Source organism: Salmo salar, chromosome 04, assembly GCF_965601325.2.
Source record: "Salmo salar chromosome 04, fSalSal1, whole genome shotgun sequence".
NCBI classification, from domain to species: domain Eukaryota; kingdom Metazoa; phylum Chordata; class Actinopteri; order Salmoniformes; family Salmonidae; genus Salmo; species Salmo salar.
In genome coordinates this window covers 65,959,410-65,976,520 of record NC_138294.1, presented here as the reverse complement: position 1 = coordinate 65,976,520, position 17,111 = coordinate 65,959,410, and the positions used below count along the sequence as shown (strand labels likewise).

At 42.8% G+C, this 17,111-nt stretch overlaps 1 protein-coding gene across 4 annotated transcripts in view; it reads left to right on the top strand.

Annotated features, from left to right (window-relative positions):
* ap2b1 (adaptor related protein complex 2 subunit beta 1) overlaps nt 1-17,111 on the top strand; it is a 69,765-nt gene that overhangs the window by 29,077 nt on the left and 23,577 nt on the right. For 3 of the 4 annotated variants that reach the window (XM_014197175.3, XM_014197172.3, XM_014197173.3), the window contains exons 15-17: nt 2,817-2,858; nt 3,401-3,547; nt 7,133-7,278. In XM_014197175.3, coding sequence (XP_014052650.1) covers nt 2,817-2,858; nt 3,401-3,547; nt 7,133-7,278 — 335 coding nt within the window. The remainder of the gene's footprint in view (nt 1-2,816; nt 2,859-3,400; nt 3,548-7,132; nt 7,279-17,111) is intronic. The other variant, XM_014197174.3, reaches the window with a different exon arrangement.

The window sequence follows — 17,111 nt, the reverse complement described above, 5'->3', positions numbered from 1 at the left end:
GCCGGGGCTAGCAGATGGGCATCCGGGGGACATCGCAACAGAAGAGCCTGCTAAAACCCCCTCGGACGGTTACGTCGGCAGACCAGTCGTGATGGATCGGCGGGGCTCCGTGTTGGCAGTGAAGGGTCCAGGCCAATTGGCAAAAGAGGTATTGTAGCCCAAGAATTGGCTGATAGGCCTCTTTGGCTGGCTAGGAGATGGGCCAAGCTCGTGGCTAGCTCCAGGCTAAATGGTGCTTGCTTCGGGACAGAGATGTTAGCCAGGAGTAGCCACTCGGATAGCAGATAGCTAGCGGCGATGATCCGGTGTAGAGGTTCAGAGTTTACGGTAGGAATTCGGAGATGTGGTAGAGAAAAAGCAGTCCTATATGCTCTGGGCTGATATTGCGCTGGGCAGACTGGCAGGAATTGACAGGGCTGAGGCTGGCTGATGACCGCTAGCAGTGGCTAACTGACTACTAGCTAGTAGCTGGTTAGCTGGCTAGCTGCTGATGGGGGTTCCGGTTCTAAAGTATAAAAAAAATTACAGATCCGTACCACATTGGGTGGGGCGGGTTGCAGGAGAGCATGTTCAGTCCGTAGATGGAAATTGAGATTAAAAATATATACGAAGAAAAAAAATATATATATATATATATGGGACAAGACAAAACCGATGTCCGACTGCTACGCCATCTTGGAAAAAGATTACCTTGGGTATCGATAAAAAAATGACCCAGGGAATTGATAGAACATGACTCAGAGATGCACAATAACAATATAACATTCAAAATGGGTGAACCTTTCCTTTAACTGCCGCATTTAAGGTTTTAATATAATCAAACTCATTCATATTTTTGTGATTTAGTAGCAAGCTGCTCTTATCCAGAGTGACAACAAGGTGGGTGAATAACTAATGGTTTGCAGATAAATCCAGTCCGCATTGAGTGGCACTAGAGATGGTGTTGAAATTCAGTTGGTCTAAAAGAGTCTCTCTAGTCTGAAGACGTGGGCTAGAATTTTAGCACTTTTGGATCTCAACAAGGGAGGGAACCGGCTATAACTGCGATTTGAACCAAGACATTTTTCACAAGATATTTAAACATGTTTTCCAGAGCCTGAAACTTCTCACTCCGGCATTATTTAAATTATCTGTTCTGTTTTATTTTTAGCATTCCTAAAAGGCCCTTGTATCGTCAGTATAAAACCTTGGCAGTAGTTCCTGACACTTGTCTCCCACTTCAATAGACTTCTCCAACTCTGTGACAAGCGTTGTCTCTCGCCACTATGCAAAAACTGGTATTTCAACCCTGGGAGAATATCAGGAATATTCATATGCTCAACAACAACAAAATGTCTGTGTGAGGGTGAAGTTAGACAATATTGACTAGTGAATCAATCATGACTATTCTGCCAGTTCTCCTTCGCAGGTGTAGAAGTGAGGTTCAATTCAGCCTTGTTGACGAAGACTCCCAGAGGTCCCTTAACATAACACTGTGAAAAGGCCACGGCAGACAGCCATTTTGTTCTGAGTGGTTCACCTTCAAAATAAACCACATCCTCAAGGGATGCCTGAACACACAATGTACTTTTGTGCAAGCTCGCTAAACTAGGTATCTACTCAGTCTAGATTGTCAATTATTGAGTGTGAAATGTGGAAAAAACAGTTTGTCAAACCAAAGTATTGTCCACCGGTGGTACAATGTTGGCATCAAACATTAGGAGACAATTAATTTATTTCATTTCATTGTAATGATGGATGTTTGGAAGTGAGAAAGAATTGTATCCATTTAGATTCACCTTGCTTCTGACATTGCTTGCATCGATGCTTTTCTATCTGCCTTTAACAGCCCAATACCAGAGTGTGATTTGTGCCTTGCTGGGTCTTCGGCTATAATTTTCTTTTATGGTATTCCAGTCTCGCTATGTCGCTGTCAAGGTGACTTCACACTTCTCATAGTCAAAATGCATTTAACTAAAAGTGCCAGGTCTCAAAGGAAGTTTTGTCCTGAATATCGAAATGGCTACCGTTGGATCCCTTGATAAAGATGAGCAAAAAAGACTGTATAAAATAAATAATACAAATACTGAGCTATATTGTATGCAATACATGTTTTTACAAATTATATTGAAAACGGGATACAATAATTTTGACCCCTATCTTTTTGGAGAAAATAAATACTACTTTCTCTGAGCAATTTTATTAGTATAAAATAATATAATTGTAAAAAACATTTTAGCATACAATATCGCTCAGTATTTCTATTATTTATTTCATACAGTCTTTGTTGCTAATCTTTATCAAGGGATCCAATCATTCTGGAGCCTACTGTACGGCATTACATTTTTTCAACTAGCCTTTTAGATGGATAATTTGCATCTTGAAATAATCTTTTGTGTAGACTTCATTGCTTTAATTGCTTTATCTTCCACATCCCTGTGAGAATTCAAAGCTAAAAGTAAACTGGATAGGTGAAAGAAGCCCAATACATTAAAACTATTATATCTGCTTGCTTTTTGACTGTGTGAATTCTGAAATATGTATATCTAATGTATTTCTCAATGAGCTATTCTTCCATCTCAATGTTCATGTTTCGGCAAGGTTTTCTGGTCTTCTGACTGACTGATGCTCTTCCCTGATAACCATTTCACTGTAACAGAATTACAATCTTCATAATAACCTTTTGTCATATTCTAGGCAGTCTATGGGTTGAACTGCTTTTGGGGAATGGGGTTCGGGATGGGTTGCTATTGCTAAGTACCTCTCTCTCTCTCTGTCCTTGTCTGTCTATCTCTTGTGTTTGGATGCGGGTGCTGGATATGGGTCCTCTCCTGTAGCTCGGGGGAGACCTGGGAGGAGGTGTTGGGGGAAGTCCAGCAGTAAGTGAGCCCTTCCGTTTTTCCGTCCTCATACTGCATGCTCTTAGAAGTTATAACGGGAATCAAAACTTAACTGCCAAACACTTCAAAGCTAGACAAACTATTATTTTCCCAATCACACTCGCCTCACCTTTGACCTTGCTTGGCACTGATGGGGGAAAAAAGATAACGTATTCCAGTGGAGGATTACTCAAATTGGGAAATCATAGGCTGAAATTCTGACAGAAGATACACAACCATTTTCGACCTCAGCAAATGGGAGCATTGGAGAATGTATTTCTCAAGTCAGGATTTCAGCTGTAGTGAATGTGAAAAATCAATTGACGATCAGAATCATTCTTTAAAAACAAATCAAGAAAAAAGGTGTCGATCACCATAAGTATTTGAAACCCACTCATTTGACAACAATGATGAGTTTGGAATTTTCATTGTCTTTTTATTCTTCAATTAGGTCGCTAGAGGACCATCGTCTCGCAGATAAGTTACATTTTGGATTCATAGTTGTGCTGATGTCCTATGTGCTTTTTGTGTATGTGCCTTAGGTGGGACAGAACTTTATTCCCTCGTCAGTTCCCAACACGTTCGCCCCATCGCCGACTCCTGCAGCGCTCAGCAGCGGCCTCAACGACCTGTTTGAGCTCTCCACAGGCATGGCCATCACCACAGGAGGCTATGTTACCCCCAAATCTGTGAGTACCCACTACCCACAGCTAAACACTTATGTTGATGTTCAATACTAATGTTAGCAAGAGCTAAATGCTATATTCTAATAATGTTAATGCTGTATGCTAATGTTAGCACTATGTTGGGATAAAGTAGACTTTCATTGCTAAATTATTACACCAGCAAGGGCAGAGAATAAAGCTCAGATAAAGTTAATTGAAATGCTAATGCTCACTCATTAGCACCTAGCAAGCAGAGAAATGCATACAGAACCTTGAACCATGCAGCAAAGTCACTCTTCATGTAGGACAGTGCATAAATATAGTTATGACGTTGTTTGGTCGGGGCGAAAGGAGGGGGTGAGTTAAGTCCAACTTGACATCAACAGGCTCCTCCCTAGATTCCTGTTCAAAATGCGTCATTTATATATATCATACAGATAAGTCATGTAGAAAAGGCTCACAATGTCCTCGCTGTGATATATGCACTGTTAATTGGTATGTCTTGCAGCAGGACATAGTATCCTTCCCAAGGTATCCTTCTGTTTCATGCAGACCACCATAGTCCCTGTGCCCAAGAATGCCAAGATAACCTACCTAAATGACCACCGCCTCGTAGCACTCATGTCGGTAGCCATGAAGTGCTTTGAAAGGCTGGTCATGGCTCACATCAACACCATCATCCCGGAAATCCTAGACCCACTCCAATTCGCATACCGCTTCAACAAATCCACCAATAACGCAATCTCAATTGCACTCCACACTGCTCTTTCCCGCTTCAACAAATCCACCAATAACGCAATCTCAATTGCACTCCACACTGCTCTTTCCCACCTGCACAAAAAAAAACACCTATGTGAGAATACTATTCACTGACTACAGCTCAGCATTCAACACCATAGTGCCCACAAAGCTCATCACTAAGCTAAGGATCCTGGGACTAAACACCTCCCTCTGCAACTGGATCCTGGACTTCCTGACGGGCCGCCCCCAGGTGGTAAGTGTAGGCAGCAACACATCTGCCACGCTGATCCTCAACACCGGGGCCCCTCGGGTGCGTGCTTAGTCCCCTCCTGTACTCCCTGTTCACCCACGACTGCGTGGCCAAGCACAACTCCAACACCATCATTAGGTTTGCTGACAATACAACGGTGGTAGGCCTGATCACCAACAATGATGAGACAGGAAGGAGCTACACCATCGAGAGCATCCTGATCGGTTGCCTCACCGCCTGGAGTGCCAACTGCTCTTCATCCAACCGTAAGGCGCTACAGAGGGTAGTGCGTACGGCCCAATACATCACTGGGGCCAAGCTTCCTGCCATCCTGGACCTACAGTTGAAGTCGGAAGTTTACATACACCTTAGCCAAATACATTTAAACTCAGTTTTTCACAATTCCTGACATTTAATCCTAGTACAAATTCCCTGTCTTAGGTCAGTTAGGATCACCACTTAATTTTAAGAATATGAAATGTCAGAATAATAGTAGAGAGAATGATTTATTTCAGCTTTTATTTCTTTCATCACATTCCCAGTGGGTCAGAAGTTTACATACACTCAATTAGTATTTGGTAGCATTGCCTTTAAATTGTTTAACTTGGGTCAAATGTTTTGGGTAGCCTTCCACAAGCTTCCCATAATAAGTTGGGTGAATTTTGGCCCATTCCTCCTGACAGAGCTGGTGTAACTGAGTCAGGTTTGTAAGCCTCCTTGATCGCACATGCCTTTTCAGTTTTGCCCACAAATTTTCTATAGGATTGAGGTCAGGGCTTTGTGTTGGCCAGTCCAATACCTTGACTTTGTTGTCCTTAAGCCATTTTGCCACAACTTTGGAAGTATGCTTGGGGTCATTGTCCATTTGGAAGACCCATTTGCTACCAAGCTTTAACTTCCTGACTGATGTCTTGAGATGTTGCTTCAATATATCCACGGAATTTTCCTATCTCATGATGCCATCTATTTTGTGAAGTGCACCAGTCCCTCCTGCAGCAAAGCACCCCCACAACATGATGCTGCCACCCCCGTGCTTCACGGTTGGGATGGTGTTCTTTGGCTTGCAAGCCTCCCCCTTTTTCCTCCAAACATAACGATAGTCTTTATGGCCATTTTTGTTTCATCAAACCAGAGGACATTTCTCCAAAAAGTACGATCTTTGTTCCCATGTGCAGTTATAAACCGTAGTCTGGCTTTTTTATGGCGGTTTTGGAGCAGTGGCTTCTTCCTTGCTGAGCGGCCTTTCAGGTTGTGTCGATATAGGACTCGTTTTACTGTGGCTATAGATACCTTTGTACCTGTTTCCTCCAGAATCTTCACAAGGTCCTTTGCTGTTGTTCTGGGATTGATTTGCACTTTTCGCATCTCTACGAGACAGAACGAGTCTCCTTCCTGAGCGGTATGACGGCTGCATGGTCCCATGGTGTTTATACTTGCGTACTACTGTTTGTACATATGAATGTGGAAATTGCTCCCAAGGATGAACCAGACTTGTGGAGGACTCTACACATTTTCTTGAGCTATTGGCTGATTTCTTTTGATTTTCCCATGATGTCAAGCAAAGAGGCACCGAGTTTGAAGGTAGGCCTTGAAATACATCCACAGGTACACCTCCAATTGACTCAAATGATGTCAATTAGCCTATCAGAAGCTTCTAAAGCCATGACATCATTTTCTGGAATTTCCCAAGCTGTTTAAAGGCACAGTCAACTTAGTGTATGTAAACTTCTGAGCCACTGGAATTGTGATACATTGAATTATAAGTGAAATAATCTGTCTGTAAACAATTGCTGGAAAAATTACTTGTGTCATGCACAAAGTAGATGTCCTAACCAACTTGCAAAAATTACAAATAACAAGTCATTTGTGGAGTGGTTGAAAAACGAACTGTAATGACTCCAACATAAGTGTATGTAAACTTCCGACTTCAACTCTATATACTAGGTGGTGTCAGAGGAAGGCCCAAAAAATGATCAAAGACTCCATTCACCCAAGTCATAGACTGTTCTCTCTGCTACCGCACGGCAAGCGGTACCGGAGCGCCAAGTCTAGGTCCAAAAGGCTCCTTAACTGCTTCTACCCCCAAGCCATAAGACTGCTTGCTGAACAATTAATCAAATGGCTACCCGGACTATTTACATTGAACCCCCCCCCCCCCTTTTGTTTTTACACTGCTGCTACTTGCTGTTTATTATCTATGTATAGTCACTTTACCCCTACCTACATGTACAAATGACCTCAACTAACCAGTACCTCCGCACATTGACTTGGTACCCGTAGCCCCTGTATGTAGCCTCAATTATTGTTTTGTAATTTAGTGTGTTTTGTGCTTTAGTTTATTTAGTAAATATTTTCTAGAACGGCATTGTTGGTTAAGGGCTTGAAAGTAAGCATTTCACGGTAAGGTTGTATTTGGCGAATAACATGTGATTTGATTTTAATTTATGCCCTCCATTCTCGATCTCAATACAATGAAGCACAGACACAGCACAGACACGTACAGTAGTGAGTCATGTTGCCATTTTCAAATGACCTTGTGTGCTCTCTCTGCTCCCAGGTATGGGTGAATCGTTTTGCACGTTCATATTTCTTTATGTAAGGTCTATCTCTTCTCCCAGGTATGGCTGCCTGCAGTGAAAGCTAAAGGACTGGAGATCTCAGGCACATTCTCCCGCCGACAGGGCCAAATGTACATGGACATGACCTTCACCAACAAGGCCTTGCAGCACATGACCGACTTCGCTATCCAGTTCAACAAGAACAGGTGAGAGAGGGGGCGACTGGTATCAAATCCTAGATGCTATCTCCTGCTATTGTGCCCTTAACCCCTTAAACTGCACTGTGTGTGGCGGACTCTGTTTTCCAACTTCTCCGTGGGTGTGTGTACGCGTGTCTCTGGGACTTGGGATAAAGAAGCAAGACAATATCTCAGCTGTACTAGCAGTTAAGGTCTTCTGTGGCCTCACTGTAAAAATGTCTCTTTGCTTTTTGTTCACACCAACCTTGTATTTAGTTGCTCTAAGCTTACCGTGACTCTCCATTCACTATAACCATGGCCATTCACTAAACACATTGTTAATAGATCCTAGGCTAGTTCTCAGTAACGATCCACTTAGTTAAGGGATATGGCCATTTATAATCATGTACTTCGCAAAAATAGTTAAATGGGTTTAAATGTTAGTCATAGTCCCTGGGCATACATGGAATGGTATGTTATGTGCACTCGTCTCCTTAAGTTGGTACAGTATGGGAGTATGTTGTATGATAACTAAACACGACCACTACTCTGAAATGCATTGACTTGTCAAGAGCAGATTGTAAATGTAGCTCCATTCACCTGAAGCACTTATTAACCCTTTACACTCGTGGAAATTGGCCTGTATGGATTTGGCCAAATTTAAATGTTTCTAACAGAAGAATTCTAAAAAGCATACACGTGACCATGGTAGCAATTAAAAGAGAACACTGGCAATTATAGGGAAATTATTAGACCAAAGGTGGGGACACAACAGTTCACTTGACAAGACTAAATCCAAATGTTACACTGTTGATTTAATGTGCATTTTGCATTTACTGTACTTTTTTTCAGCATTTTTAAATAATAAAACCTGAAAATACTCTGGATACATTCAATAACATAATAAGAATATGAATAGACATTTTGGAATAGGTGCAAGATAGGAAACAACTATTACAAGGGTTTGTGTGAGAGGTCTAACTGGTGTCTCAAGTGGCCAAACACCTCTCCAAACTGGCCACAGTTCTTTTTTTTAATAATATGTTTATTATTTTCCAATAAAAAGAAATAAAAAAAAGACAGATACGAACATTGACATTCATTGTACTGTTGACTGGGATGGGAAATTTAGAGGACAAAACTTATCTCACACATACAAAAAATGAAACGAAATCCTATTAGGTGGTACATGTATAAGAAGACAGCATATAGTCATTACAAGCAGTGTAGTTAAGCCAAAAATAAATATTGAGTGGAGTGCAGCACAGAGTAGCAGCTGATCATCAACCCAGTTATGAAGCGGGACTAGACCATTTATCCAGTATCGGCTGCCATATTTTGTAAAACATTGGACTTCTATTGGAGGTATTGTATCGAATCTTTTCCATATGTGCTACATTCCCTAAATCCCGTAACCACATTTCAAAGGTAGGTACAGTCTCCAATTTCCACAATTGCAATATGAGCCTTTTGGCTAATAGAGTACAAAGAGAGACAGCCTTTCCCTCCTGGTTATTCCCATCAACTGTACCAAACAGAGCGATCAATGGGTCTGGGGCTATAACTCTATCAAATGCTTTAGATAAGTAATCAAAAATGAGAGCCCAGTAAGCATGTAACTTAGGACATGTCCAAAATAAGTGTGTCAAAGTCCCCTCATGCTGCTTGAACCTCTCACACAGTGGTGAGGTGTCTGGGAATATTTATGCATTTTCACTTTTGAGTAGTGTAACCTGTGTATCACCTTAAACTGAACAAGGTTGTGTCTGGCATTCACTGAACTGTGGTTTATACACCTGAGAGCTTCTACCCAGTCCTCATCTGAGATTTCTGAACCAAGTTCCTGCTCCCAAGCCCTTTTAACAGTCTGTAGATACCTCTAGGTGGGCCTGTAGCACATCATACAGTCTAGAGACTGACTCTTTTGAATGGGGTTTGACAAGGATCAGGCTATCTAATGTAGGATACTTTGGCTTAATGCCATACTGTGGGATATGTGTCCTTAGCTTGTTATGGATAGGGGGCAGTATTTTCACGGCCGGATAAAAAATGTACCCGATTTAATCTGATTATTACTCCTGCCCAGAAACTAGAATATGCATATAATTATTAGCTTTGGATAGAAAACACTCCAAAGTTTCTAAAACTGTTTGAATGGTGTCTGTGAGTATAACAGAACTCATGTGGCAGGCCAAAACCTGAGAAGATTCCAAACAGGAAGCGCCCTCTCTGACTATTTCTTGGCCTTCTTGATCATCTCTATCCAAAACAGGGGATCTCTGCTGTAACGTGACATTTTCTAACGCTCCCATAGGCTCTCAGAAGGCGCCAGAACATTGAATGATGACTTTGCAGGCCATGGCTGAAAAACAGTAGCGCATTTGGATAGTGGTCGATCTGAGAACAATGAGACTGGGGGCGCGTGCACGAGACGACTCGATGTTTTTATTTTTTCGTCTTTGAACGAAAACAGGGTTTCCCGGTCGGAATATTATCGCTTTTTTACGAGAAAAAACGCATAAAAATTGATTTTAAACAGCGTTTGACATGCTTCGAAGTACGGTAATAGAATATTTTGAACATTTTTGTCACGAAACGCGCCGGGCGCGTCACCCTTCGTTACCCTTCGGATAGTGTCTTGAACGCACATCAAAACGCCGCTATTTGGATATAACTATGGATTATTTGGAACCAAACCAACATTTGTTATTGAAGTAGAAGTCCTGGGAGTGCATTCTGACGAAGAACAGCAAAGGTAAACCAATTTTTCTTATAGTAAATCTGAGTTTGGTGAGTACCAAACTTGGTGGGTGTCAAAATAGCTAGCCCGTGATGGCGAGCTATCTACTCAGAATATTGCAAAATGTGCTTTCACCGAAAAGCTATTTTAAAATCGGACACCGCGATTGCATAAAGGAGTTCTGTATCTATAATTCTTAAAATAATTATGTTTTTTGTGAACGTTTATCGTGAGTAATTTAGTAAATTCACCGGAAGTGTTCGGTGGGAATGCTAGTTCTGAACGTCACATGCTAATGTAAAAAGCTGTTTTTTGATATAAATATGAACTTGATTGAACAAAACATGCATGTATTGTATAACATAATGTCCTAGGAGTGTCATCTGATGAAGATCATCAAAGGTTAGTGCTGCATTTAGCTGTGGTTTTGTTTTTTGTGACATTATATGCTAGCTTGAAAAATGGGTGTCTGATTATTTCTGGCTGGGTACTCTGCTGACATAATCTAATGTTTTGCTTTCGCTGTAAAGCCTTTTTTAAATCGGACAGTGTGGTTAGATAAAGGAGAGTCTTGTCTTTAAAATGGTGTAAAATAGTCATATGTTTGAAAAATTGAAGTTTTTGGATTTTCGAGGAGTATGTATTTCGCGCCATGCCTATCATTGGATATTGGAGCAGGTGTTCCGCTAGCGGAACGTCTAGATGTAAGAGGTTAAACCACTAGGAGCAGAGCTCCCCTATGGGGCGGAGCTCCACGATGTAGAACGATAGTTACCGGAGTTGTAGCTCCAGTTCTATGAGTGGAGCGGAGCCCCATAGGACTTAACACCTTTCTGGGAAGGGGATTCCACTTGCGGAACACCTGGCCTACAGCCAGTGAAATTACAGGGCACCAAATTCAAACAACAGAAATCTCAAAATTAAAATTCCTCAAACATACAAGTATTATACACCATTTTAAAGATAAACTTCTCGTTAATCCAACCACAGTGTCCGATTTCAAAAAGGCTTTACGGGGAAAGCACACCATGCGATTATGTTAGGTCAGCGCCTAGCCACAAAAAAAACCATACAGCCATTTTCCAAAGAAGGAGAGGTGTCACAAAAGTCAGATATAGTGTTAAAATGAATCACTAACCTTTGATGATCTTCATCTGGTGGCACTCCCAGCACTCCATGTAAGACAAATGTTTAATTTGTTCGATAAAGTTAATCTTTATGTCCAAAAACCTCATTTGAAATTGGCGTGTTATGTTCAGAAATGCATTGTCTCAAACAAACATCCGGTGAAAATGCAGAGAGCCACATAAAATTACAGAAATACTCATCATAAACATTGATATAAGATACAAGTGTTATACATACGATTAAAGATACACTTCTTGTTAATCCAGCCGCTGTGTCCGATTTCAAAAAGGCTTTATGGCTAAAACACACCATGCGATTATGTTAGGTCAGCGCCTAGCCACAAAAACCATACAGCCATTTTCCAACCAAGGAGAGGTGTCACAAAAGTCAGAAATAGCATAAAAATGAATCACTTACCTTTGATCTTCATCTGATGGCACTCCCAGGTCTCCATGTTAGACAATAAATGTTTGTTTTGTTCAATAAAGTTAATCTTTATGTCCAAATACCTCCTTTTTGTTTGCACGTTTAGTTCACTATTCCAAATGCACAATGCGCGGGCACTAAGTCCAGACGAAAAGACAAAAAAGTTCCATTACAGTTTGTAGAAACATGTCAAACGATGTATAGAATCAATCTTTAGGATGATTTTATCATAAATCTTCAATAATATTCCAACCGGACAATTCCTTTGTCTTTAGAAATGAAAGGGAACGGTGCTCGTGCCCACGGCTGCGCGTGTGACTAAACCACACACCACTGGTTCCAACAGCTCTTATTCACTCCCCTTTTACAATAGAAGCCTGAAACAACGTTCTAAAGACTGTTGACATCTAGTGGAAGCCTTAGGAAGTGCAATCTGACCCCACAAACACTGGATATTCAATAGGCATTCACTTGAAAACTACAAACCTCAGAATTCCCACTTCCTGGTTGGATTTTTCTCAGGTTATGTTATACTCACAGACATTATTTTAACAGTTTTGGAAACTTTAGAGTTTTCTATCCAAATCGACTAATTCTATGCATATTCTAGCTTCTGGGCCTGAGTAACAGGCAGTTTACTCTGGGCACGCTTTTCATCCAAACTTCCCAATGCTGCCCCCTATCCCTAAAGAGTTAAGCCCCTGCCGATGCCCCAGTCTCGCTGAAGATCATTTTCGGGAGGCTGAGTGAGGGGAAGTGTCCCCTTATATAGGGACACCTGTGCTCCCATTGGCTGCGGGTGTGTGCATAATTTTTTCTCAGGCTATTCGCTGCCTAGGCAGCAGGGTAAACCACTAGGAGCAGAGCTCCCTTATGGTAACTCCAGTTCCACACATAGAACTGAGTTACAACTCCGGTAACTATCGGTTCCAAACTTCTTCCATTTAAGAATGATGGAGGCCACTGTGTTCTTGGGGACCTTCAATGCTGCAAAAAATGTTGGTACCCTTCCCCAGATCTGTGCCTCGACACAATCCTGTCTCAGAGCTCTACGGACAATTCCATCAACCTCATGACTTGGTTTTTGCTCTGACATGCACTGTCAACTGTGGGACCTTATATAGACAGGTATGTGCCGTTCCAAATCATGTCCAATCAATTTAATTTCCCACAGGTGAACAATTAAGTTGAAGAAACATCTCAAGTATGATCAATGGAAACAGGATGCACCTGAGCTCAATTTTGAGTCTCATAGCAAAGGGTCTGAATACTTATGTAAATAAGGTATTTCAGTTCTTTATTTTTAATACATTTGTAAACATTTCGAAAAACCTTTTTTTGCTTTCCTTATGGGGTATTGTGTGCAGATCGCTGAGGATAAAAAAAGAAAATCCATTTTAGAATAAGGCTGTAACGTAACAATATGTGGAATAGGTGAAGGGGTCTGAATACTTTCCGAAGGCAATGTATATTGTACCCTCTAGTTAACTGTTTAGCTATTATTAACATGTATTAATGTTTTCGTCATGTCCCAAAACACTTTCAATCGACACTTGCGGTTAAGGTCATACAATTATTATTTTTTGATCAATTCATGTGATTCGTTGAAATGATTCTTTTTGGCAAAACGAAGTCGGAATTCGGTTCAATTGCAGTGAATTGAATCATGTGAATCAAAATAATAATTTGTGAATCGTGAACATTACTTTAAATGTAGCCTTTCTTTTGGATTATGTGGCTTCAAAACTTGTTTTATAAATACTTCCAGTTGATTTGAGAATGCAATGTATGGGACATTGTAACACAATAGATAATAGTCAGCCTGCAAAGTAAACACTTCTAAGGTAGTTACAATAAATATGACTAAACTAGAAAGTTACATTTCCTGAATATTTGTGGGCTTGCGTCAGCTGAATAAAAAAAACAAAGATTTGTATCCTACAATAGCCATTTGATCTTTGATATATTGAATGAGCAAATTATTTCAAAAGGTATAAAACTTATTTGGTTGTAATGTTGCAATGTTTAACATCAAGAGTGGTAAATCCTCCTCCAGGAGAACTAATTGTTGTGCAGGTTTTTATTCCTGCAGGTTTTTATTCCTGAACACCCAGTAGCTCTCCACACTGAGGGCTGACCACAGGTGTTTTATACAGTTGCTTAGCAGGGTTTCTACTTTGGGGGGGGTTAAGTGCCTTACTCAATGACAGGAGATGGTACATGGGATCAGAGAGCAGCCTCCCAGTGTCGATACCACACTATGCATATATTTTATACGTACATAGAGATGCCACCAATTGCTGGTCATGGAAATTTGGTTAAAAGTCATGAAATTCCATCTGTCAAAATGTGGATGAACCCGGTATGTGTTGTCTCCTACTTTTACATTTTTTATTCTCGCCCCCGTCCCCACAGGAGGCGTTTTCCCTCTTGGTAGGCCATCATTGTAAATAATAATTTGTTCTTAATTGACTTGCCTAGATAAAGATTCACTATGCAGAAATCGCTCCGCCGTTTCCTGGTTGCTAAAATTCAAATAGTTTGCGTCAAAACAAGCAAGGGGAATGTAGAGAATCATTGTACCATCTAAACCGCTGTATAATATTTTTTCCATAACCAAAAAGATTGTATTTTCAGCTGTTTGAAGCTGGTGTACAAAACCGAAAGTAAAAGACTCCAAAACAAAACTTAAGAATGGGAAGCATAGAAATATAGCACACACAGAACAGACCTACCACTTGTTAGACTTGCTTTCAATTAGAATGATAGATCTATAACACACATTTCTATGTGAATTTGGTCAGGTAGCCCAAAAAGTTACATATTGCAGCTTTAAATCATTTACCAGACGCTCTTATCCAGAGCAACTTACAAATTGGTGCATTCACCTTATGATATCCAGTGGAACAACCACTTTACAATAGTGCATCGAAATCTTTTGGGGGGGGGGGGGGTAGAAGGATTACTTTATCCTATCCTAGGTATTCCTTAAAAAGGTGGGGTTTCAGGTGTCTCCGGAAGGTGGTGATTGACTCCGCTGTCCTGGCGTCGTGAGGGAGCTTGTTCCACCATAGGGGTGCCAGAGCAGTGAACAGTTTTGACTGGGCTGAGCGGGAACTGTGCTTCCTCAGAGGTAGGGGGGCCAGCAGGCCAGAGGTGGATGAGCGCAGTGCCCTCGTTTGGGTGTAGGGACTGATCAGAGCCTGAAGGTACGGAGGTGCCGTTCCCCTCACGGCTCCGTAGGCAAACACCATGGTCTTGTAGCGGATGCGAGCTTCAACTGTAAGCCAGTGGAGAGAGCGTAGGAGCGGGGTGACGTGAGAGAACTTGGGAAGGTTGAACACCAGACGGGCTGCGGCGTTCTGGATGAGTTGTTAGGGGTTTAATGGCACAGGCAGGAAGCCCAGCCAACAGCGAGTTGCAGTAATCCAGACGGGAGATGACAAGTGCCTGGATTAGGACCTGCGCCGCTTCCTGTGTGAGGCAGGGTCGTACTCTGCGAATGTTGTAGAGCATTAACCTACAGGATCGGGTCACCGCCTTGATGTTAGTGGAGAACGACAGGGTGTTGTCCAGGGTCACGCCAAGGTTCTTAGCACTCTGGGAGGAGGACACAAGGGAGTTGTCAACCGTGATGGCGAGATCATGGAACGGGCAGTCCTTCCCTGGGAGGAAAAGCAGCTCCGTCTTGCCGAGGTTCAGCTTGAGGTGGTGATCTGTCATCCACACTGATATGTCTGCCAGACATGCAGAGATGCGATTCGCCACCTGGTTATCAGAAGGGGGAAAGGAGAAGATTAATTGTGTGTCCTCTGCATAGCAATGATAGGAGAGACCATGTGAGGATATGACAGAGCCAAGTGACTTGGTGTATAGCGAGAATAGGAGAGGGCCTAGAACTGAGCCCTGGGGGACACCAGTGGTGAGAGCATGTGGTGCGGAGACAGATTCTCGCCCGCCATCTGGTAGGAGCGACCTGTCAGGTAGGACGCAATCCAAGCGTGGGCCGCGCCGGAGATGCCCAACTCGGAGAGGGTGGAGAGGTGGTTCACAGTATCAAAGGCAGCAGATAGGTCTAAAAGGATGAGAGCAGAGGAGAGAGAGTTAGCTTTAGCAGTGCGGAGAGCCTCCGTGACACAGAGAAGAGCAGTCTCAGTTGAATGACCAGCCTTGAAACCTGACTGATTTGGATCAAGAAGGTCATTCTGAGAGAGATAGCAGGAGAGCTGGCCAAGGACGGCACGTTCAAGAGTTTTGGAGAGAAAAGAAAGAAGGGATACTGGTCTGTAGTTGTTGACATCGGAGGGATCGAGTGTAGGTTTTTTGAGAAGGGGTGCAACTCTCGCTCTCTTGAGGACGGAAGGGACGTATCCAGTGGTCAAGGATGAGTTCATGAACGAGGTGAGATAAGGGAGAAGGTCTCCGGAAATGGTCTGGAGGAGAGAGGAGGGGATAGGGTCAAGCGGGCAGGTTGTTGGGCGGCCGGCCGTCACAAGTCGCAAGATTTCATCTGGAGAGAGAGGGGGAGAAAGAGGTCAAAGCATAGGGTAGGGCAATGTGAGCAGGACCAGTGGTAGAAAGTGGACCAGCGGTGTCGTTTGACTTAACAAACGAGGAGCGGATGTCGTCAACCTTCTTTTCAAAATGGTTGACGATGTCATCCGCAGAGAGGGAGGGGGGGGGGGGGGAGATTCAGGAGGGAGGAGAAGGTGGCAAAGAGCTTCCTAGGGTTAGAGGCAGATGCTTGGAATTTAGAGTGGTAGAAAGTGGCTTTAGCAGCAGAAACAGAAGAGGAAAATGTAGAGAGGAGGGAGTGAAAGGATGCCAGGTCCGCAGGGAGGCGAGTTTTCCTCCATTTACGCTCGGCTGCCCGGAGCCCTGTTCTGTGAGCTCGCAATGAGTCGTCGAGCCACGGAGCAGGAGGGGAAGACCAAGCCGGCCGGGAGGATAGGGGACATAGAGAGTCAAAGGATGCAGAAAGGGAGGAGAGGAGGGTTGAGGAGGCAGAATCAGGAGATAGGTGGGAGAAGGTTTGAGCAGAGGGAAGAGATGATAGGATGGAAGAGGGGAGAGTAGCGGGAGAGAGAGAGCGAAGGTTGCGACGGCGCAATACCATCCGAGTAGGGGCAGAGTGAGAAGTGTTGGAGGAGAGCGAGAGGGAAAAGGATACAAGGTAGTGGTCGGAGACTTGGAGGGGAGTTGCAATGAGATTAGTGGAAGAACAGCATCTAGTAAAGATGAGGTCAAGCGTATTGCCTGCCTTGTGAGTAGGGGGGAAGGTGAGAGGGTGAGGTCAAAAGAGGAGAGGAGTGGAAAGAAGGAGGCAGAGAGGAATGAGTCGAAGGTAGACGTGGGGAGGTTAAAGTCACCCAGAACTGTGAGAGGTGAGCCATCCTCAGGAAAGGAACTTGTCAAGCTCATTGATGAACTCTCCAAGGGAACCTGGAGGGCGATAAATGATAAGGATGTTAAGCTTGAAAGGGCTGGTAACTGTGACAGCATGGAATTCAAAGGAGGAGATAGACAGATGGGTCAGGGGAGAAAGAGAGAATATCCACTTGGGAGA